This window comes from Daucus carota, chromosome 8 (genome assembly GCF_001625215.2).
Source record: "Daucus carota subsp. sativus chromosome 8, DH1 v3.0, whole genome shotgun sequence".
NCBI classification, from domain to species: Eukaryota; Viridiplantae; Streptophyta; class Magnoliopsida; order Apiales; family Apiaceae; genus Daucus; species Daucus carota.
In genome coordinates, this window is record NC_030388.2 from 9,044,398 (window position 1) to 9,068,722 (window position 24,325).

Sequence of the window (24,325 nt, forward strand, 5' to 3'; positions counted from 1 at the left end):
TATGTTACTGGTTGAATTCCATTCCTTGGAAGAACTGGATATCTGTGATATCTAATTACTTTATAATTGAATTCCCTTCATTGGAAGATTTTTTAAGTCACTTGGTATACTGATGTAGTAAACTTCAATCTGTGATCCCACTTGCCATGTTGCATAGGCTATGGAATCTGGAATATCGAAGAATATGGTAATTCCGTAGCTTGAGAAATGTGTTCCTACCTTGTATTGCCAGAGATCTCATGCACATCAAGGAAATGTCTATAGTAGAGAGATGATTGGGGCAGGCAAAAATGAAGAAATCACAGGCATTGAGTTGCCTGCGTTAAAGGTTTTGAAGCTAACTAGTTCGCCAAATTTGTCCAGCTTTTGAAGTTGCTAGAGTGGAGAAGCTAACAAGTACAAGGTATATTTGTTGCTACATGAGCAATTTCAACATTTATATATTATTGCTTATATCATGTATCAGTGTGCATATGAATCTTCCATAAATCTATTAGCTATTTTTTCAACAAATAAAAAAGACCACTGTATGTTGATATACTTCGCCTGATTATTTAAAAAAAAATGTTTTGCTAGTGATTAGAGGCTATAACTCTATGGACTAAATATATACTGCTACATTACGCTTGACGTAGCACCATTTTTTAGTCTTGAATACGCAGGCAGATACCACTTTATCAATTGTTTGAATAATTACCATTATAGTTGCTACCATCTTTGTCATGCAGAGTTGTCCGGTAACAGATTCTCCTAGTCAACTTAACATAGTAATCAATCTTATTGGTTTTCGTAGGTTGAATTCCCAAATCTGGTGATTTTCATCTCTATGGTGTGGAGATTAACCTGGAAGAGATAAGGTTGGGCAAAGATGATTCTACTTGGCATATAAGAACACTGGCTATTGAATATGATCAGGAGCTACAAATCCCGTATATATGGCTAGTTGGATTATCTAATGTGGAAGAACTGACACTGAGAGACTGTTGGTCTAATGAGCACTGCTTCCAACGATTAAAGGTGCTTAAAGTTCACAATTCCAGATGCTCTACTCTTTTCACGTTCTCTGTGTTTACAAATCTAAAACTCCGAACATTAGAAATATCAAATTGGGCTTTATTGGAAGAAATTGTGAAGGATGCAAGGCATGCTGTAGTTTTTGGCACGAATAAGAAAACTATTACAATCTCACAGCTGAGAACTGTTAGTCTTACTGATTTGGCAGAAATCAAAAGTTTTTATAATGGTGCAAATCATAAGTGCCATATCCCGGCTTTAACTGTAATGCACGTCCACAACTGTGGACTCTCTACCCTTTTCAGTTGGTATGTTTTCAGAGAACTCCAATAGCTTGGACATTCAGAAGTATCGAATTGCAGATTGTTGGAAAGCATTGTTGAGGACATAAGAACTGACATCTTTCACAAATGACAGGGTCATCACAGTATTCCAACGCTCGTTACTATCTTATTTATTTGCCACACCTCAAAAGTTTCAGTAGCACTTCAAGTTATGCTTGTAACATGACTGCAGATATCTTTTTCATCTGTGTCAGTGTCCGCAACTAGAGAGTTTCACTTCTTTGAAAACAAGCTCGACACTGGTATCTGTTCATAGTGAGTGGCACCAAGTGGAAGAATTTTCATTACCTGAACGCCTACATAAGACAATATCGTCGGAGAGGAAGTAATAAAATGCCGATTCAGGAAATTCAAGTTATTGCAATCAAGAATGGGGAACAGAATCAGAGAGAGTTGGAAAGGTGAAACTTCAAGAGACTGAAAAGAATGAGCAATCGTAACTGATCAATACAGAATCCATTGGGATTACTCGGCTTTCGGCAATATTTGAACATCAGAGGTATTAAGTTGCATGTATCTATATTAGTGATCTTCCAAGAATGTTTTCAGCTGTTTCAGCAAGACGAAGGTGAGGAATCCAATGAGGTATTTATGCAATCTCTTAATGTACCATTCATGAATGATTTACAGGTCTGTTAAGATTGCCCTGCATTATATGGAATATACGAAAGAGTCATTTTACTCAAATTATAAAAGGCAACTCTGTGAGAAGCATTTCAGTTTTTGCAATATGATACCATATGTAGAGCCCTGATTGCACCATATTGGAATCTAATAAATAGTCTATTAAATATGTCCACATCCAACATTTCACCGTGCAGCTAAAGGGCAATATTTATGTGAAGATAACACGTTTATAATGGGTCATCTTATATTTTATAAGGAGTGTTAGCAAGTTCATGGAGTAATCCATGTTCTTCCAGGTAGGAGGTTGTGCTGGAAGCTCTTTTATACAGTAACGAAACACGATCTCCAGAAGCCGGGGCTTGATAGTTTGAAGAAAACCAAGCAATTTGATAGAGGGAATATTGTTCCCTGAGTAGGTGCATTACAACAAGGATTACGAAGCTGCCCCTATTCACTCGATATGGCCTTTGGCCTATGGCAGTAATAGGTTTGTCTCTATTCTTGGTCTTTACTGAATTTGGTATATATATATTACTAGTACTTCTTCTCTTGGCAAGAAAATTTGTTGTGAATTGTAGTTAGTTCTACTCGGGATTAAAGGAACATACAAGCTACTGCAAATTTTCATGGCTTTTTGATAGACCGAACAATATTGCGTGTGTGTATGTGTGTCTGTACCAGTAGCAGGCATAAACTGTCATGGTTTACTCCTGCAGAAAGAAAGATTGTCTTAATTGCTATGGCAGGGTGATCTACTGGTGGACTCGTAATGAGATGGTTTGGAAATTACAATTTTTCAGTAGCTGAATGGTCGCATACTCTGAACGTGCTTCCCTTAATCAATAGAATTATGTTGAATCTAATGGAGCTATTACAGCAGATGCTAACTGTATTAAGGTCAATTGTTGTAATGTCCCTGGTTCTAAAACTGAAACAAAATTTGGTATTTCATAGACAGCTAGAGACTCGGTGGGAAATTTCTAAACAGTGGCTATCAGAATGCACGAGGCACTCAGCTTGATCAAGCAGCAGCAAGGGGGAGCAGGATTCGAGGCTACAACTCTGCATGTCTCTTATGTTCAACCCAAAGCCTGTCGCCATTCGAGTGTAAAACTCTAATCCAAAACTTGTTAAATATTTCTGTTAAAAATTTGTCAGAGTAACTTAAGATACCCGACTTTAGTATTAGTCGTGAAATCTGTCAAACGATCAGGAAACAAAGCAGCTGATAGTGTATAAAACAATCAAAGATCCCTGTTTAGGCCAACAAAGGCGTGCTACTATACTCAACAGATTGTAAGTCATCAGGCAGGGAGCATCTTATCTTGGCTCCTATCATTTTACAGGGCTCCAGCTTATCTTGACATTTGACACTAGTATGCAGCCTACACAATCGTTTTCATCAATTATGGAGTGTAAGCAAGACTCTAGCATTGACCATTACTACTTAATTATGTACTCCCTCTGGTCCTTTATATAAGATACCTTGACTTTTTGCACATTCTTTTAGGAGCTTTCACCACATATTTAAAATTAATATTTTTAAAATTTCCTTTTTCTGAATAAAAATATAAATGTTATATTTTTATTCAGAAAAAGAAAATTTTAAAAATATTAATTTTAACTATGTGATCAAAGCTCCTAAAAGAATGTGCAAAAAGTCAAGGTGCCTTATATAAAGGACCAGAGGGAGTATTAAATATATTAGTTAAGTGCTCTCAGTCGACAGGGATAAATAAAAAAGTCATTGCACATTTAGATGACCATGGAACAAGGAAGCATAGCATAGTGCTTGGTTAGGCTGCCAAGTGCCAAGTACATGCTAATCTCTAATGAAAAAGCTTATATTAACCTAATTACTACTTAATTAGTACCATGAATTCAATAATGAGGTGACCAAACACAATTTCGTCGGTTCTGATTAAGAATATTTTATCAGATCTAGTAAACGAGGTATCTTCCTTGGTGAATCTTGAAATTTAATTAATAATTTATTATTTTTCGGTTAAGAACTGAATTCGAACGGCTAAATCTCGATCAACTCTCGTGTAGTTTGACACTCAAATCAAATTCGAGTCAGTTTTTAATTATATCCGAGAAACAAAATTCATGCTCAATCAAATTCAAGTTCAAATATTTTAATAAAATTCAAGATAATACTCGAACTCGGATTCAAATCAAGTCGGCTCGATTTTAGATTTTAGATTTTAGAAAGCGTGTCCGGTAGTTCCGCTAAAGTCAAATAAGTATGTCAAAAACGGTGGGAAATACTATTACTGTATCCCCATAACTGTGTTTAATTCCTTGAGCACTTTCCACTTCTTTCCATCTCAAACCTTTTCATAACAAAAGATGAGAACAGCAACAATCAATGTCCAAACAGCATCATTCTTGAACTCATCACCCACATAGAAGAATCTCATTAAACCACCTTCCATCTTATTACAAAACACAACTAGTCATAGTATTAAACATGGGTCATATAAATCACCACCTTCAATCCTCCACAGCTAATGATGGAGGAAGCATCTCTCAAAGACTCAACAGTCCTAGATTCTCGGGCCCAATGACTCGCAGAGCTCAGTCTTTTAAACGAACAAACAACAACACTGGTGCTCAGAACAATAGTTTTAGTACCACTATTGACTTGCCAGTCAACTCACCCAGATCTGAGCTTAGTGGTAGCTCAGGTTCTGCTGATGGGTTTGACTCAAATGGTGAAAAGAAACAGGCCCATGTTCAATTTTTGAGCCAGAGAGGGCAGAGCAAGAAGCATTCGAAGAAGCTTGGGCAATGGATGTTCTTTGCTTTTTGTGGGGTGTTATTGTTTTTGGGTGTTTTCAAGATTTGTGCTATTGGTTGGTTTGGATCTGATGTTGATAGAGTGGGGTCTGATCAGGTATATCTTGCTCTCGAAATTTGATCTTTTTGAGTAAGATATTATGATATTGCTAGCCGGGTTGTTTTTCGTATGATCGTCAAACTTTTAATATTTCGGCTTTAGTAATAGTATAGTATAGAGTATAGAAAACTTAAGTTGTTAAGATGAGGGCTTAATATTGCAATTTCTGGTATATGAACTCGAGAGTATTTTAATCATGTTAATTTACAAGTTCCTCTAAAATCTTAAGGGCCGGGAGAATGCCTTGATATGTATACCATGCTTACTGCGTTCAAGCATTTAATAATTAACTTGGAATATTAGCAATTGTGCACTCTCCTCTTTTTAGTGAACAATTCAAGAAATTTATTATGGAGGTATTGAGTGTTTTAAGACCAAATTGAGTTAAATCATTCAGCTGTTCCGTTCTTTTGCTATAGACCGCCTTGATTTATAATTATACACACATGTAACACTTGAAATAATCGAATCCGTATTAGCTCTAATAGACCGTTAATTTGGTATTGGTTTAGCAGAGATGTGGTCAGTGGTGTGCAGATTGCTGTCTATTAATGTGTTTGCCTCTGCAGAGGATACAAGCAACGTCTGGCGGTAAACTGTTAGGTATTTACATATTATAATTGTAAGGAGTGGTTTGCTTTGTGTTCTTTAGTGGTAAGAGTTATGATGGCCCTCTTTTATGAAGGATGGATGTTTGATAATATGAGATAGCATATATATAAAGTTTAGAAAGTGGAGTTCTTGGAATAGATAATGCGTTAATATATTGCTATAATGGGGTGGATTATATATTCAATGGTTATGTTATCTCCATATGCAAAGATATTTTTCATTCTGTGACATGGTTGGCTTTATAAGCAAATCACATTATGTAGTATGTTAGATCTAGAATATTTCTTAATTCTTATCTTGTTAAAAGTAATTTTCTTTCTAATTAGGATTCATTTTACTCCATGGACACTGGTATAAATAGAATGGACAAACAGTCTCATGAATACAGTTTTAAGGAGCATGAACATAAACATGAACATGATCATGAAGCTGAAAGTGAAGGATCTGATGTTGAAAGAACTCTAAAAACGGTGGGATCAGCTTTCGTTGGTACGACAGATAACATGGCTGATGTAAGTATCAGATGCATTACATGTCTTGTGCGTTCCTTTACACATACGTTAATGTGTGTGCCTGTGTGTATGCATACATGTTTAGAAGGAAAAGATTTGTCTCGACTAACAATTTGAGAACTGAATGTATAGCATTCAGGTATCTGGTCCAAACCTAATAGTGACAACTTCACTCAGTGTATTGAGCGGCCTAAAAGTCATCAACGTAAGTCTGTGCAAGTTTTACAGTTTAGCACGTCTTTATCTGTCCAGTTCTTTGACACCTATTGTTATTCTCACAGAGCTAGGCGCAAGTACCAACGGATTTCTTCTCATAAATGCAAATGGTGGCTTGAATCAAATGAGATTTGGGGTCTGGTTCTCATGCCTTTTCAATGAATTATAAGGCTTTTATTGAGGTATCTAATTAAAATTTACTTTGTGTTAATAGACTAAATTGTCGGGTGCAGATATGTGATATGGTTGCTGTTGCTAAGATAATGAAGGCAACACTTGTCCTTCCATCTCTCGATCACACCTCGTACTGGGCTGATCAAAGGTATGGCTCTTTAATCGTGTCATTCTTTTGGATTATGAAAGCAGAATTTCGTAGACAATAGTGCCTTAATATATTTGAATGAATAGCTTTAGTAGTTTCAATATGTTTTATTGAAATCTATGCATTGTACTGCTGCCCATTAGCTTAAGTTGGTTCTAGAGTACTTATCAAATTGGGAATGATAATTTTTGGCTGGTGTGAGAACCTGCACTACGTAGAAGAATCAAAGAAAGCATCATTTTTTTGTGGAAAAGTATGATATAAGGCATCTGCCTCAACCAATGCAAGTATTCCAACTACTGCAAATAAGCAGCAGTAGGAAGAAACCTGGGGGGGCAGTGACTCAGATTTTGAAAAAAATGTGGGGTAGAACTTTAGACCACAGCCACTGATAGCATTATAACTGGGGTCCACATGAAGATATTTAAATTATGGAGCATGGCAGTGTGCGTAGCCTGCACCGCAACTATTAGTGTAAGGTGCATATTTTAAACTTTATATTTACTGAAAACTTAAGACATGTACATCTATTTAGTCACAAGTCAGTTCATGGAACAAGCTGTTTGCTGAGAAAATTGTACATAGGATATTTTTGTCAACAAGGTCTTAGCTCAAGCTATATAAGCAGAAAGTAGACATGGGAAAACAAAAATAAAAAATTAAAATTGCTTCGACAGTTATCAATTTGTACCGCAAGTCATGGCTGCATTTGTGTCCTTGAAGCTTTTTCACTAGTGGTACATTTATCAATAGGATGTAAGTCATGTATGATGTAACCCAATCTGGTGATATGAATTAAGCAAGATTGGATCATCATATAGCCCGAGTGGTGAATCTGTAAGCCAGCCCTTTACACACAATGATAAGGACTTAATTATGTTGGAGAAAAAAAAGTGAGACCAAAATCAAGGTGTTCAAGTGTTTTGCAAGATCCAAGAATTTGGAGTAGGTATGGATTCAAGATTAGCAATGCAATTTAAGAGAGCAATAAGTGTAGCTTACGTAATCCTGTTTGTTTGGCTTCACAACCTTACACTAATAGTTTCCGTGCATAGAACCCAAAACTAGAATTCTAAATCATGCCATCAGTAATCGGAATGGATAATAGAACAATGAGATCAACTACTTTGAGAAGACCTACTCCTCTGTAGGAAATGAGTATATGAGTAAACAATGTATCAAGACCTCTAGGCAGTTTTGAATTTAAACTTTTTTCGGTAATGGTCCAATACAGATATTTAAACATACACATGCCTACTCTGAGGCTTGAGCCCCGACTCTCTTGTCCAAGAAAAGAGGGGTGTCCACCAGTCTACAGATCAGGAATTCTCACCGTTCAAACCACACTACATACTACAGAATCTGGTCATAGTAGCAGAACCAAACATCTATTTTCCATTTGTATGCTTGTTCTGTCCAATGTTTAACTTGCACTTTTTTCTGGTATAAGATTGTGCCTTTTCTGTTGACATTGTCAGCTAGTTTAAAGAGCTAATTGTGGCTGTTTATCTATTCACAGTGGCTTTAAAGATCTGTTTGACTGGCAGTACTTCATCGAGACTCTGAAAGATGATATTCATATAGTTGAGACATTACCACCTGCATATGCTGGATTAGAACCTTTCTCAAAGACACCAATATCCTGGTCAAAGGTAAATTATTATTAACAACGAACTCCATGATCTGTCGCCTTTGAGATGGTGTTTTTCACCCGATTCTTTCAGAATATACCGTTTTCTTTGCCAAACATTGTGTTACTTCAAAAAAATAAAGGCGTGTATGGAGCTATTTTATCAGCTAGCTAATTAATGCCTTGCCTTTTCCTCATGTTTTCAATACGTCGATCAGCTAATGACTTGTATACCTTTTGTAGGCTAGTTATTATAAGTCGGAAGTCATGCCGCTTCTGAAGCAACACAAAGTGATATACTTCACCCACACTGATTCGCGAATTGCAAATAATGCTCTACCTAACTCAATACAGAAGTTAAGATGCCGTGTGAATTATAGAGCATTAAAATATTCGGCTCCAATCGAAGATCTTGGAAAAATTTTGGTTTCAAGAATGCGGCTGAATGGAAGCCCTTATCTTGCTTTGCATCTAAGGTAAACCTTGCACAAACTTTTTAGTTGCCCAGCATCTATATACAAAGTCTGTACTTCTGTACCCCAAGTACCTGTTGACTGGTTGAGCTGCTTTCAGTTATGCGTTCTTTAACTTTTATTTTGTTATTAATGTCAGATGTTTAGGTACTCTAGTCAATTTAATATAGAACAAAGGAAGGTCTGATTATAATCAGCAATAAAGACAGTAATTTGACAGTTTGTTATAGCTTGCATGGCGTACTTTATCACATTTCACCTTGTAGGTATGAGAAGGATATGCTTGCATTCACAGGATGCAGTCACAGTTTGACGGCAGAAGAAGATGATGAACTTCGTAAGATGCGCTATGAGGTCAGTCACTGGAAAGAAAAGGAAATTGATGGCTCTGAGAGAAGGAAGCTTGGAGGCTGCCCCTTAACCCCGAGAGAGACATCTCTTCTACTTAAAGGATTAGGCTTCCCGTCGAGCACTAGGATTTATTTGGTAGCTGGTGAAGCTTTTGGAAATGGAAGCATGCAACATCTTGTGGAAGATTACCCAAACATCTTCTCGCATTCAACTCTTTCTACAGAAGATGAACTGAGACCTTTCAGGAATCACCAGAACATGCTGGCTGGGTTGGACTACGCTGTTGCCCTTCAGAGCGATGTTTTCGTTTACACCTATGATGGTAATATGGCAAAGGCAGTTCAAGGACATAGGAGGTTTGAGGACTTTAAAAAGACTATTAATCCAGACAGGTAGTTCTTGAACTCATTTCTTTTTACGTAATGTCTATAATCTGACTTCAATTTTATCGGGAATTAACAAAACAATTCCTTTGAACTGTTTGCTTCTCGTAGAATGAATTTCGTCAAAATTGTTGACGACTTTGATCAAGGAAAGATTTCTTGGAAAAAGTTCTCTTCCAAAGTAAAGAAGCTTCATGAGGATCGTACAGGAGCACCTTATATGAGAGAACCTGGTGAATTTCCTAAGCTTGAAGAGAGCTTTTATGCAAACCCCATGCCTGGATGCCTTTGTGAGAAAAACAGATGAAAAATATAGTGTAAACCTCTACCAACCTAAATCTTACTAGACTGACATTAAAAGGTTTAACAGTATGGCGCGAGGATTCAAAGTTCTCATGGAGTGCTGAGCTTAAAGTTTAAGACGAATCTTGCTAGACTGACGTTAATAGAGCTTAAATTTACTGAAGTTGGAGAACTGGCATGGACTGAGGAAATGCTGAGGCCATTTCTGAAAAAATCCATATCCTCTATTATCAGGAATGCTCATCTGCATCATCTTCGATCCTGTGTTTCTTACTCAGTTGAAACTTGAAATACTGATTATACAAATGAAATTATACGTGTATAAGCATTCTCTAAAAAGTGATCAATGCAAAGAGATAATTCTTGTTCCTTTAGACAGCTCCTTGTCATCCATATGCTTGTTTAGCTTCGTTGATCTTTCATCTTCTATTTCGGCTGAAAACTTTGTTGTTTCGTTTATGCATGACGATGCAGTAAACAAGAAACTACGCAGAAACGCGGTTACGCTCAAATCTTGATTTTTCCAATTTTGGTTGATATATTTATTTGGTCATCCGCGCACTTCTGAGACCCTACATTTAAGGAGATCAGAGGTATAGAAGTGCGGTTACGCTCAAGTTTTCCAAATTTGGTCGATATATTTATTTGGTCATCCACACGCTTCTGAGACCCTACTTTCAAAAGTGATCGGACTATACTTCTGGTGGAAGTAATACTCCCTCCGTCTCAATTTATAGGTCCATTTTGGAAAAAAAATTTGTCCCAAAACATTTGTCCTTCTCTTTTTTCAATACAAATTTATCTACATATTAATTGTGATTTTTTTGAAACTCAACATTATTTTCATTTCTCATTGCACTAAATCCCTATATTTATTATGATTTTTTTGAAACTCAACTATATTCTCACTTATCAATGCACTAATTAATGATACATAAGATAAGATTTTATTTAACCAATTTTTTTCTTAATATGCGTGTTTATTCCAAAATGGACCTATAAATTGAGACGGAGGGAGTATTTATGTTCAGTATTCTATATATTACTCCCTCTGTTTTTTAATATATGACATTTGACTTTTTGGCACACACTTTTAAGTGCTTTGACCGGGTAGTTAAAAATATTATTTTTGAAAATTTCTTTTTCTGAATAAAAATATGTAATCAAAATTTTAATTTACAAAAAAATCAATTAAAAGTAATAAATTTTACTACCTGATCAACCATACGTGCCCAAGTAAAAGTGTCATATAAAAAAAAACAGAGGGAGTATTGTTCAATTGAAAGCAAAAGGTCATAAACACGATGGGAGGAAAACCAGGTGGGCTGTCTGTCTAAGGTATATCAAATTAAGAACAGGAAAGGTACATCTCTGATCCCCGAAAAGTAAAATGAGCACACAAAAGCTAAAAACCATTTTTACCTACTGCGATAGAACAAACAAACTTCTAAAAAGTTTACGATAAACTACTGGTTTCATGCATGAAGATGAATCTTCAATGCAAAGTCCCTAAAGATCTGTATTTCCATGTTTATTTTCCATACTAGAGAAGCATGTCCAGGAGACTTCGAGGAGGCACTACTGCTGCAGAATTGAATCAACAAGCTCAGATAGAGGTGCAAGCTCCCCTTTGTCAATCAAGCGAAATTCCTGCAGTAACGGAACACATTAGAGGAACCAACTTTTTGTGCTACATATATTTAAATTTAAGGGACAGTAATGCCAATTAAATGAATGTGATATAGGATCTCGTTCATAAGAATTATTCCCTGAACTCTACATAATAACTACTTCCTGTTGCACATTTTGTTTTATAAATGAGAAACAAAAGGTTTTTTTTTAACTGTTTCATGTCTTTATGAACCATAAATACTAAGTTATTTCATAGTCCTTTACCTCACTTCATGTCTAGGAATGATTAATCAACATCAAACATTAAACAAATTTTTTTTTACAGATCAAACATTAAACATTAAATGTGAGATCAAGGTAGTCGTGTGAGAGGAGGCAGATGCTTTAGAAAGTATTTTAAACATTAAATGTGGAATTTTTGTAAAATACTAAGCTTGTATATATGACATTGAAATATGGCTTATGAAATGGATCAGAGAACATGGAGACAGTTTTCGATCTGTCATGCTCTTCTTCTGCCCTACCACTATGTTTTCTCGTCTGTCATGTTCTTCTACCCTACTACCATGTTGATATTTCCTCCATGTCCCCTTAACTTTTTGTATATTATCTCTAATGTTCTCAACAGTTGACTGATTCATTAGATAAAAAGGATAGTGTTGAAAAAAAGAGGTGGATTGTGGACAACCAAGGACATTCACAACTTATAACAGATAAAACAGCAATTATTTACACGACCAAAATCTTTATATGGAATTGCATGCATGCTGGGTAACCAAATATGTTCATTTTAACTAATAAATAAAGGTCAATCTAGAAAAAGAATCGACTTTATTATATTTTCTAAGATGCGGAATGAGGACTGTAGGGACTCGGCAAAGGAAACATCAGATGGAACTAGATACTTACATTTGTGAAGAGAACAAAATGTTTAAAACATGTGTTCAGGTGAGCTTCTTCCTTCAGGCTGATAATCTTCTGAAAGTGCGTGTGATAGATATGAGCATACACGCGGAACAAGCGCTTGAGTATTGTCTTCACAACATCCGCAAAATTGGGTGGAAATGGTGTGCCTGCAGCAATATGGACATGCTAAACAGCCAACTTTTTTGATCAATTCAAAACACCAATGGCACTAGAAAATCAGCTTACCCAATTTCTGAGGAAAAATCGATTCATCATCCAGCTGAGTTTCAATCCAGTCCATTAAATACTCGACATACTTGGGAGCAGAGACCTCTATAGGCTTTTTTATAGTAACTCCATCAGCCCATCTGTACTCGTATCTGTAAACAAAGATCGTAATCAAATCAAGGCCTTTGGATGCAATCAGAACTAAAAAAGTATTCTTAAAGCTTTGACTATTAAATCAGCACTAGACCTCAAATTCTACAAAACTGGTTCCACTTTGACCCTAACTAATATATATAAAGTTCCAGAAATAATTATGCAGATTAGCAAATATGACTATAGCAAATCTAGGATATGCATCCAAAACTAAATAAGTGACAGTGGGTTGAGATTTATATAATGAAACAATGTTAAATAGTGATCACATAGTCAAATTTCTCAACTTTGAGTCATCATTAGATCAAACATTTTTGCTCGATTTCCCCTATATAATACATTTTTAGTTTTTTACCAGCCCTCGTGTTTTTTCAACAATTACATATCTTTCCTTCACCAATGGCAATGCATAACCCCACTTATCTGTATGTCAGCCGTTCTTCTAGAATAGATGAGCTAGCAGTACTTTTATATACTAACAGCATACCCTGTAGAATGTGATTTATAATATCTGGGAAGTTCTAAAAGGATTTAGGAATTTACTTTGTTCCTGCAGTCATTGTCGGACAGGTTGATGCAGTGCAGAATTCTGTAAGAGTGCCATAGAGAATGTTCACCTGATTAAAGAAGTCAACAGCTGTAGGAAAGAAGAAAACAATATTACAGCATGAACTAAGTTTCATAGATATTGCAGTTATTTCCATATACGCCACTCATACATTATATGTCCAATATTAATATCCTATGGCTATTTACTTTGGAAGTATAATCCTCTGGGAGTGGTACATGAACGGAAATTTTCACAGCTGGTTAAATTCACAAAGTTGCTCTAATATTTCCATCATCAGCGAAACCTTTGAGCGTATAAAAAGATAATAATTATCACTCTATATTGACTCGTCATAATGTCATACCATGTACTTGCTGATTGATTTATGAGTGATGTGGTATTTACATCAATTTCAAGATGATCTCATACAAAGCTGGTAAAAAATTTGACAATTAATAAAATTTTGGGTGGAAGAAGAAGAATATGATGACAAGAGGAAGTTAAGTGTAATGCATCCAAAAAAACCTTGTTGTTTCTAAATCGCATCTTATGGACTCAAAACTTTGCTTGCTTAAAAGATAAATGGGGTGGGATGGGTGGATTTTGGAGTAGGGATTTCCAACTGGTTATGGGAAGGGGGGAAGGGTGGGGGGGGGGGGGGGGGGGAGTTTCCCTATTAGTCATCCCGATACCAATAGAGTAAATATCGAAGCACTTTTAATTGCAAGACTAAGTTTCCAAACAAGGCCAAGTTTGTAAATCAGACTGCCCTCGTTAAAGAATCCCGCTACCAAATATCAAACCCCTTTAAGTTGCAAGACTGAGTATCAAAATAAGAGCAAGTTTGTAAATCAGACTGCCCTAGTTAGAGAATCCCTGATACTAGTAAAGGAAATAGCAAACCCCTTTTAATTGCAAGACTGAGTTTCCAAACAATGCCATGTTTGTATATCAGACTGCCCTCGTTAAAGAAACCCGATACCTAATATTAAACCCCTTTTAATTGCAAGACTCGAGTTTCAAATAAGGCCAAGTTTGTAAATTAGACTGGCCTCATTAGAGGATCCCTTTACCAGTAAAGGAAATATTAAACCCCTTTTAATTCCAAGACTTGAGTTTCCAAACAAGGGCAAGTTTTTGAATCAGAGTGCCCTCGTTAAAGAATCCATGTAGTCGAGGATTGGGAATATATACAGATTATAGCGTTTCTCGAAACCAGAATATTAAAATTTTGAAACACGAAACAGGGAAAATGACTTCACACTTAACATAGTAACATAAGATTGTCGCAATTTAAGTACAGATGCTTACTATTCACTGCCAGCCATTCGTTCAGATCTTCTCCAGGAGGTAGACGCACAGCTTCTCTCAAGTTGCCACTACCCAAGGTAGCATCGATGTGTTTTTGAAGTTGTGCACCCTGTTAAACAGAGAAGGCATACTCGATTAGCACCACAACAGATAAATACTAGAATATCAACTCCTAATAATTATACGATCTCAGTAAAACCCACCTTACTCCCAGATGGAGCACTCTTTTTAGGTCGAAATGTCTTCTGGTTCCTGCCCATGCATTATTGAAAACTATCAGCAATAGCAAATATATCTATCTATTTCCTCAAGGCATTTAAAAACATACAAACATGATGATAAAACATTACACGTCAACATAACTTTGACATCCACAACATAAGAGCAAGTCCAATGCAAGATGCAAAATAGCTATAGCTATTGTTATAATTTAGCACCAAAAAGTGTTTTTTGTTGCTAAAATAGAACTTCAACTCCAATGCTAGATGCATTTTGCATCCAAATAATTCCAAAATTAAGTAACTTTAGTCCCTCTCTCCTAAACTTTGTTTAAAGTTCACCACTATATATACCAATTATAGTTAGTTGATGATGTGGCATGGATGCATAAATGCATCCTTGGTTTCAAATTTAGAACCAAGGATGCATATATGCATATTTGCATCCAAGTATAGAACCCCATTGGAGTTGAGATTTTTAGCATTTGATTTCAAATTATAGAAATGGCACCACTTATAACATTGCATTGGACTTGCTCTAAAGACATAGTAGAGAATGGTATTTCAATATGCACGTAGACAACTTTCATGTATGATCAATAATCACTCAGTTGAATAATAAAGTCAGTCCCACACAACGTATATATAAGTTTCCAAGTTTGGGGTTCATTATGAGAATAGTTGGGAAGTCCGGTCATGGTTTTCTAAATAAAAGTGAATCAAATATCACATTACAACCAAATGCACCAGAATCAACCTAATTTTCCTAAGATGAGAAATAATGAAAATTTAATTAGGCCAAGCCACTTGCAGACAGAGTCCCAGGAGCTGTGTCCAATTTTGCATTTATGCCTAAAAAACCGTAATATCTTTGCAATTGTCTGGATTGGAAGCGAGTCTGGGTGACACAGCTAAGAGCTGACGAAACAAATAATTTATTAAACTGCATGGCCTGTCAAGTAACCTGCCATATCAAATTCAATTCCCAAGTTTTCGGACTCCCCCTTGGACGCAAAAATTATGTATTCCCTTAAAACAATTAGTGGCGTCACTCACTTGTGAATCTGGTCAAATATCTTCACTTTCCTTTTCAGCTAATTATATGTAAGCATTACGAAAGGATTCCAATTTCTACTTTCCACCAATTGCCTACTAAACTTCTACATATGCAAAAAAGAAAATGCATTGATTTCCCAGCAAATGGACCATCCTGACGCATGAAATAATATCCTGCTGCAAGCCTCGTCTAGTAATCAACAAGCATGGAAATGCAAAAGCTTAAGATAATCAAAGATTTGATAGTATGAAATAACCATTGACTGCACCAAATTTAAAACTTTATATACATACTTATTGTGTCCACCATCGAGTACCACATACTAAATCAAAATCAAGTCTAGAACAGAGCTACCACAGTCAGCAATCGAACCCGCAATCCATATATTTGTCAGTCCATAAAAACCCTTTCATGTAAACTTAAAAGCCATAATTCGACATGGCAAAGAACTAAACTTCCGAAAACAAATTCCAAAAAGATTTAATCTTTACCTTTGACTATCAGCAACACACAAATTCATCAATCATCATCAATGAATTCAACATTCAAAACCTTCCCCAAGACGCTACCTTTTTTTCTCATCTTTTCAAATATAATAATCATAAACACAGCCTAATTTTAATGCCATAAAGAGTCACCATCACAAAAACATAAATTATTTAACATCACCATCAACATCTTCAATCTTCAAACAAACAATCACCAAAACACAAATCAAAATCACAAAATGAAAAATCAAGCATCACAGAAAAACCCCAGAAGATACATACACAATTGAATGCATGCATTAAAAAATAAACAATCAAGAAGACAAAAATTCGATGATAAAGAATGAAAAAAGGACCTGCTGCCGAGGCCAAAGAGACTCATGTTGTTGACACCTGCCTGCTTAGATACAAGATAGATATGAAATCTCTCTGTGTTTTTTTGTCTAAGAAAATGAAGGGTTTATATATAGAGGGCTGTATAAGAAAATAAATGTAGGGAGAGAGAGAGAGAGAGAGAGAGAGAGAGAGAGAGGATGACAGACTGGCAAGGGAGAGATGAAGACGAGAGAGAGAGAGAGAGAGAGAGAGAGAGAGAGAGAGAGAGAGTATCTGTCTAGAAATAGGGGCGCAAGCAGCCAAGTTTGCTTCTCTCGTTGCCATTGCCAGCCAGCTTACCTGGCTCATTCTCATCGCGACTCTTCTTTATTATATACGTTTGCTTTTACGTCTTTCTTTTTTAATTTTTTTGCTAATTGCTTTTTCATTTTATCACCAACTCCCATGTTTCTTCTAATTTTTATTTTCTTTTCCTACAGCTTTAATTTCTTCAATTAAATAAAATCAAATAAATCTTTTCATGATTATAGACTATTTTTACCATATAAAATTAAGATAAAAAATTTAAGTATTAATCAAATACACATCACTCAAATATATAATACAGTTTGGAAACTTGAAATCCTGGATTTGATCAAAATAATATGTTGGATACATAAAAAAATTTAGATTTGAATTTTATTTAAAATTCGGTATATTCAAATACTAGTATAAAATTGAAGATTTAAAATGGTACCTTATACCATATCATTTAAAATGAAAAACCTATTCCTAAACGCGATCTAAATTATTCACCGAACATACTAAACTCATTAATACTGGCCCGGGTCCCAGCCACGGCCCCACATGCCCACATATTCATCAATATTCGGTCCCAGTCCAGACCATGGCCCCACATATTCTATTTGGTCAAACCACAACCGTTCATGGTAGGGGTGTGCATGGTGCGGTTTGGTGCGATTCCGGACATTAACCGTTACCAAACCGATGAATACGGTTCGGTTCGGTTAATCATCATTAACCGTAACCGCACCAACTAAAAGGGTTTTTCGGTTGCGGTTAACCATTAGTCGGTTGCGGTTTTTTTTCCGATTTTTTCACTATTATTTGCTACTCTTGTGCATACTGATTTTTTTAAGAAAATATAAAATTTTCATGAGCATGTACAATATGTTCGGTTACTATTTACTATTGTTTCTATATGAGGATATAGGAAACATTACATACTTTCATCTAAAAAACCTTAATACACAATAAAAACTAAAACATACATATTTTGACAAGAAATTAGATGATGTCAAGTCAATAAAATTACCCAAAATCAACTAATCATGAAATTCAAATAAAAAGTTTTCAAAAAGTACATAAATAAAAAAAGTAGAATAAGTTTCATAATAAAATTTGGTCAGCAGATTAACAACAGAAATATTTCTGCTTTGTGGCAAATCACAATAGCCCTAGTTTTCGATCAAGCGCTCCTTCAAATATTTGGGTGCCCGGTTATTTAAGTGACTCAGCATGTATGCAAGTATGGAAGATGAACCTCCATATAAAATTAGATGTGAAGTTTAAAAATGACTAAGGTGCTTTATTATTATTATTAATATATATATATATATATATATATATATATATATATATATATATATATATATATATATATATATATATATATAGAGAGAGAGAGAGAGAGAGAGTCTTACTCCACTACAAACCATCTTATTCTACAAACTAAAAACTCAGCTGCAATATCACTAAATTCTGAATACAATATCACTAAAATTTTAAACAACCCCACCTCCACCTCCATCTTCTCTAACTCCACCTCCATCTTCCCCAACTCCACCTCCACTTCCGGCAACTCCATGTCCGTCGCTCTCTCCACGATTGCCGCCGCCTGCGGCCCCATTCACGTCATCCAAGCCTCGGTCCGCCTCCATCACTAACTTCCACCCCACCTTCACTTCTTCCACCACCTTCATCTCGACCTCTGCCGCCACCACCACCACCACCTTCACCTTTGCGCGCTATCTCGTTCCCTACTTCTGCCATACCTCCACCTCGACCTCCACTTCCACCTCCGGCATCTCAACCCCACTCCCGCATCCTCTATGCCCCCGCCCACTCCATATCACCGCTTCCATCTCCACCACCGCCACCGCCATCATCACTAGAATCAACAAACAAGAACAGATCTAGAGGTTTTGCGTCAAGTTCTGGAGATTTTAACGAATATCACTAATTTCTACAGCGAATATCACTAATTTCTAAAGCGAATATCACTAAAATATACAGTTGATATCACTAACTCGTACACCAGAATAGCTACGATTTCTGTAAGTATATCAATAACAGGTGGCAGGCGTGGCAGAGGTGGTGATGATGATGGTGAATCGGAAACAGTGACATGGGTGGAAGTGTCGGCGGAGATGTGGTAGCAGGGGTGGAGGAAGAGGAGAGAAACGAAGTAGGTTTGATGGAAGAGATAAGGTGGAGTTGTTGGGTTGTATAAAAGGAAAGGTTTTTAGTTTTTATTTTAAGATTGGTTTGTATTTGATGATGAGCCCATATATATATATATATATATATATATGCTCATGATCAAATAGAAACCACTTTTAAAATAAAAACTAGAAACCAATACAAGTTAGTGATATCCTCAGTACAATTTAGTGATATTCTCTTTACGATTTAGTGATATGTGTTGCACGAATTAGTGAAAACTTGCGGAAACTGTCCAGAATTTCTGAATCTGTTCTAGTTGTCGATTCAGGTGGTGGTTGCGGTGGTGGAGATAATGGAGGTGAAGGTGGAGATGGAGGTGGTGGACATGGAAGGAGCCTTTAGCTTTGTCCGGCAGATTTTTGGCAAAGATCAGGAATTTAAATCGGCATTAAGCTAGATATACGGTACTGTAGGTGAGGAAGACCGAGGTGGAGGTGAGGACGAAGGTGCAGGTGGAGGTGGAGGTGGGGGTGGAATGGAAGGGGCGGTGGAGGCCGGAGGGGGGTTGGATTTGGTGGTGATATAAATAATGGAGGCCGACATGGAGGTGGTGGCTATGGAGGGTCGGGCGGCATGGAGGTGGAGAGAGTAGCAGAGACTTGGCGGGGGTGGTAGGGTGAAGCTGCCGGAAGTGGGGTGGAGGGTTGGTGGGTTGGAGAAGAAGAAGGAGAAAGTGGGGTTGTTTGAGAATTTAGTGATATTCTCTTAGAAATTTAGTGATAGTTTTTAGTTTCTAGAATAATGAGGTTTCTATTGGAGTATATATATATATATCGGTTCGGTTAATTTCGGTGCGGTTTTAGCATAAAACCGAAAATAAAACCGCACCACTAATTTCGGTTTTTTATCTCGGTTATTTTCGGTTTTATTTGCGGTTTGGTTTTTTTCGGTGTGGTTTTTCGGTTTTTTTAGGTTTTTTTTGCGGTTTCGGTTTTTCGTGCTCTAGTTCATGGATCCTTAATCTTTCTATTCTTATCAATTTTGGCCCCATCGATTGTACTTGGTCAAATCACCGCGGTTTGTGTATCCGTTAGTTTCCTATTATCAATTACATGGATTTGTATATAATACCATTATAATAAATACTCATATTAATATATAAGCTAAGAAATTTATATACAATAATATATTTATATAAAGTTGTCCACAGACAGATGATGAATGCAATTTTTCTAAATAACACTTCAGGCACTAATAAGCAATTTCTAATTGAAATATGGATTTTTATACACAATCCTACAATGAGGAATATTATTAGTGGCCTTAATTTACATGACAAAGTGCATCTTCAAAGAGCATTATCCAAAAAGTCCATATTCGGTAATATCATGGACCTTGACTATTCTAGTACTATTATATGTGTGTGGTAGTGTGGATGTGGTAATGAGGAATAAAATACATAATCTGAATTATGTCTTGTTAATCATTGGGTTGGTGCATGCTAATCATATAGAAAGGCTGTCATGTAGAGTTGGAGTTCTCTAAAAGTGAGGGTGTGGTGGGCCTCTTCAATTAGCTGGAAACACAAGTCTTTGTGGATTGGGATTTTGTCCAGCCTAGTTACAGTCTTGGGCCAGATAACTAGATTCCTGCCCACTTCACATTTTTAGTATTTGTTTTCTTAGATTTTGGTCAGACTGATAATATTCTTTATTCAACTTTCTGACAATTTAAAAGCAAGAGAATAGTTGCAATGGACTATTAACTATCCTGATTATCTTCATGGTCAATAATTTTGATAATTTCAAAATTCTTTTTCTTTTTATTTCAGTAGAGCGGACGACAAAGAAAAGATAAGCTTTTATCACTTGGTTATCTCATTACTTCCGGCAATTTTAATATTTTGTAAGAATTTTGTTAGTGAAAGGGCATGAAATTTGTGTCCAGAGAAATGTAGGCTATTGCAGTGCTCAATGAACTTGCATTTTGAAATCTGAAACAGAATTACAGGGAATACTTGACAAAGTTGGTCATAAACTAAGAATCTGCATAAATTTACTAGCATTACCACTAGTACAATACAGAATCTTTTTATTCTTACATACCTCAAATCTATTACAAACACAGCATCAGAGAAAAAGAAAAAAGAGTGACACAAGATTTCAATAAATTGAAAGGAGGCAAAAGAGTGACAAATAATCTGCAAGACAGTAGACTCTAGTTATCGACTAGCCGCTGCCTCCAAGAACACTCTTGAGTTTCTTGACAACAGCAGGGTCCAAGAAAGTGGTCTTGGTCACCAATTCAGTAGGCAATTCGTTTCCGAACAATGCATAATCAAGAATTTGTAGACCAGGATTGGCACTGCTGAAGCTAACAAATGCAAGAGATGGACCATCGTCAGAGTTAATCTGAAAATGCAACAAACCTTGAGGGAAAACCATGATATCTCCTTTGAACAATGTCTTGAAATAGACGGTGTTAGCAGACGATATAAATCCAGCACAGATTGTCCCTTTTATGACAACCAGAACCTCAGATGCACCTGGATGAGTGTGCATTGGAATGACACCACCCTTGGCTAGGTCTAATCGAGCCATCGATATGCCTAGACCATTCACAGCAGGAAATTGAGCTACGAAAGCTGGAGTCACAGCAGCACTAATGATATTAGTAGTGTTGCCAGCAACTCCGAGGCCTGAGTATGCAAAATCTTTTTCTGTCAGGCTTGTAACTTTCTTGCATGGAAATCCTGAGGGAGTATCAGGCTGCTGCATATCTGCAACGCAGAAATCATTCACTGAAGCATAAGCTGATGAAAAGAGGAGGGTGATTGTGAGGAGAACTGGGAGATACATTTTCGCGATAGAAGTTTTGAGTGGTAAGACTGATATCCAGGGGATAGGGGTTTATATAGAAGGAAATGTTATGGGAAGGATAATCTGTTAAGCAATGCTATTGGTTGATGAGGATATGGCCATGCATAGGTAACACAAAGAAAACCACAGATTATGGGCTGTTGATGCATGTGACTCTATGATATTTCCTCAGAAACAAACAAGAAGGCTCTTTCTTGAAGAATTTTTTGGACCAGATGAAGCATATCCTCTCTTTTCTAAGAAATACTTTTGCACAGGAACCCTGGATATTAAGCTGCTACTTAATTATATTCATGTTTCATCAATTTATTATGCAGCTATTAATTTGCGGGAAATTGAGTAAAATAAGACATCGTTTTCTAGGGCCTAGAACGAACACTCAGTGTTCTGGGTTGTAGTAATCAAAGATTAGAAAAAGCACATACTGAAACTCTCTGAAAGAGAAACTATAAAAGAGACTGATGGTGAAGTCCAGACTAATATACCATGAAGGTTCAGTTTCATTTTCTGGTGATAGTGTATAAAAAAAAACAGTTCTCTAATAAACAGAAGTAAAAGGGCACATCATATCAATCATTGAAGTTCATCTGTGTCGCATCCATCCTCAACCTTGAATATTAATGCAAATGAAGGCTTAATCTAGGTAAGAAATCAACCAAACATGTTTAGAGGGGTGTATTGGATTGGGATTTTAAAGTATTTTTTTGCATTCATGAAATCCGAGAGTATTCGATTCGGATTGTTTGAAATCCATTAAAATCTTGAGGTATTCAATTGGGATTTCAAATTATGCTACAAAATCTGCTGGTATTCAATTGAGATTTTAAATTATGCTTTAAAATCCGATGATATTCAATTGGGATTATTTAAAATCCATTAAAATCTGATGGTATTCAAATGCGGATGGATTTTTTTTCATTTAATAAAATGATAGATTTTTTTGTGGATTTAATCCATCATTTTATGAAATGAAAAAAAATCCATCAGCATTTGAATACCATCAGATTTTAATGGATTTTAAACAATCCCAATTGAATACCATCAGATTTTAAAGCATTATTTAAAATCCCAATTGAATACCACTAGATTTTGTAGCATAGTTTAAAATCCCAATCGAATACCTCAAGATTTTAATGGAGTTCAAACAATCCCAATCGAATACCCTCAGATTTCATGAATGCGAAAAAATGCTTTAAAATCCCAATCCAATACACCTCTCTAAAAACAATTCATTAAAATCCCAATCGAATACACCCTTCTTAGTACGTCGTACTGTGAAGTAGGACACGAGATCATTAGGCCAGCTCCAACCATAGATCCAAATGTGGATCACCAAATGATCCAAATTTGGGGGATCGAAATCCTATTCCATGGGATCCAAATATAGATCCAAATTCATACATCTTTATAATATTCATATACTTTCATTTTAAATATTTTAAAAAATGATTAACTAATTTCATCATTAATTATAATAATATAATTAACGAATAGACAAAGATAAAATATTATTAAATAATTCGAAAAAGTTAAAACGGTACATAAAAATAAATAAATAATGTTAAAATATTACATTAAAATACTAATTTTCAGAATAGTATATTTTTCCCACAAATGCTCAATGAGTGCATTTCGAAGTTCAAGATGAACAATATTTGTCTTTGATTTTTCGGTAGCGATTGATAAATTGTTGAAATTTTATGTATTTTGAAATTTTAATTTGTAATTAATCATTGTTTTATTTATATTCTAATCTTAATTAATCTATTATAATAATATTAACAAAATCATCAAATAATAAAAGTAATAATATTTTAATGTTAAAAAGATTTGGATCAGTCAATAGTAGTGATCCAAATTTGGACCAGTACTATTCACTGATCCAAGTGGATCACTTTTTAGTCCACGGTTTGGTTTGGGACAGAATTGCCCCAAATTTGGATTTTTGGATCACGGTTGGAGATGCCCTTGGATATACGGACACATTGCCCCTACTCCCAGGAGACAGCTGAACCAAACCAACGATGCAGATGATTAATATGTAACTTGCAGATAATAATCTTCTACTTAATTTACATAAGCTGAGATGACTATAGCAAAATAGGATGACTTAAATCAACATAGCAATGTAAAGATGAAAATATCATCTAGATTATATACAGTGGTCCTAAAAGCACATACAGAAAGACAAAAACTGCAAGTTGGCTTAAGAAGCAGACATATATGGGCCATTCAGAAAACTGTACAAGGTCTCTTTGGTACTTGTCAAATTATTTTGAAGGCCCTGAAACAATGTGTGGATCTTACCAATTGCCTGTCTTCGAGGGCACTTCAAACTGGATAGCAATAATATTATCCCAGCACAGTTTTATTCTAAAACCGTCTTTCTTTCTCTACCATCTTTTTTCTACACAATTTTCTTCCTTGCATAAT

General features: G+C 35.9%; 3 protein-coding genes and 1 long non-coding RNA gene across 7 annotated transcripts; 2 read left to right on the forward strand and 2 right to left on the reverse strand.

Moving 5' to 3' along the window:
- LOC108199232 (uncharacterized) lies at window positions 1-3,499 on the forward strand. 3 transcript variants are annotated; one of them, XR_010286271.1, is made up of 3 exons: window positions 1-403; window positions 794-2,472; window positions 2,667-3,499. It is a non-coding gene; the product is annotated as an uncharacterized LOC108199232 (long non-coding RNA). The 3 variants fall into 3 exon arrangements; XR_010286270.1 differs by having other exon boundaries at window positions 2,940-3,499; XR_010286272.1 differs by having other exon boundaries at window positions 794-1,943; window positions 2,282-3,499.
- A 746-nt stretch (window positions 3,500-4,245) lies between these two features.
- LOC108199949 (O-fucosyltransferase 35) lies at window positions 4,246-10,063 on the forward strand. Its single transcript, XM_017367981.2, has 9 exons — window positions 4,246-4,884; window positions 5,826-6,011; window positions 6,144-6,216; window positions 6,293-6,363; window positions 6,461-6,549; window positions 8,069-8,201; window positions 8,423-8,655; window positions 8,919-9,395; window positions 9,498-10,063. Exons 1-9 carry the CDS (start codon window positions 4,459-4,461, stop codon window positions 9,691-9,693), a joined length of 1,884 nt encoding a protein of 627 aa, XP_017223470.1. The 5' UTR covers window positions 4,246-4,458; the 3' UTR covers window positions 9,694-10,063.
- Window positions 10,064-11,015: 952 nt separating this feature from the next.
- LOC108197597 (MOB kinase activator-like 1A) lies at window positions 11,016-16,907 on the reverse strand. Of its 2 annotated transcripts, none has more exons than XM_017365253.2 (7): window positions 16,589-16,907; window positions 14,673-14,721; window positions 14,470-14,578; window positions 13,152-13,245; window positions 12,474-12,607; window positions 12,231-12,394; window positions 11,016-11,339 (listed from the first exon to the last, which is right to left on the reverse strand). In XM_017365253.2, the coding sequence occupies exons 1-7, from the start codon at window positions 16,612-16,614 to the stop codon at window positions 11,268-11,270; spliced, it is 648 nt and encodes a 215-aa protein (XP_017220742.1). In that variant the 5' UTR covers window positions 16,615-16,907; the 3' UTR covers window positions 11,016-11,267. The 2 variants fall into 2 exon arrangements, with proteins under 2 accessions (XP_017220742.1, XP_063939974.1); XM_064083904.1 differs by lacking the exon at window positions 16,589-16,907 and adding an exon at window positions 16,236-16,279.
- Window positions 16,908-21,017: 4,110 nt separating this feature from the next.
- Window positions 21,018-21,924, reverse strand: LOC108197537 (auxin-binding protein ABP20). The gene has a single exon (XM_017365183.2). It carries the CDS (start codon window positions 21,869-21,871, stop codon window positions 21,242-21,244), a length of 630 nt encoding a protein of 209 aa, XP_017220672.1. The 5' UTR covers window positions 21,872-21,924; the 3' UTR covers window positions 21,018-21,241.
- Window positions 21,925-24,325: the final 2,401 nt, after the last annotated feature.

Coding starts and splice junctions, on each gene's coding strand:
- LOC108197597 (XM_064083904.1), bottom strand. CDS start 16,264: ATGAATTTGTGTGTTGCTGATAGTCAAAG. Junction 13,246..14,469: donor CGAATGGCTGGCAGTGAATA/GTAAGCATCTGT, acceptor TCTTTCCTACAG/CTGTTGACTTCTTTAATCAG. Junction 11,340..12,230: donor ATTTTGTTCTCTTCACAAAT/GTAAGTATCTAG, acceptor CCGTTACTGCAG/GAATTTCGCTTGATTGACAA.
- LOC108199949 (XM_017367981.2), top strand. CDS start 4,459: ATGGGTCATATAAATCACCACCTTCAATCCTCCACAGCTAATGATGGA. Junction 4,885..5,825: donor ATAGAGTGGGGTCTGATCAG/GTATATCTTGCT, acceptor CTTTCTAATTAG/GATTCATTTTACTCCATGGA. Junction 6,012..6,143: donor CGACAGATAACATGGCTGAT/GTAAGTATCAGA, acceptor CTGAATGTATAG/CATTCAGGTATCTGGTCCAA.
- LOC108197537 (XM_017365183.2), bottom strand. CDS start 21,871: ATGTATCTCCCAGTTCTCCTCACAATCACCCTCCTCTTTTCATCAGCT.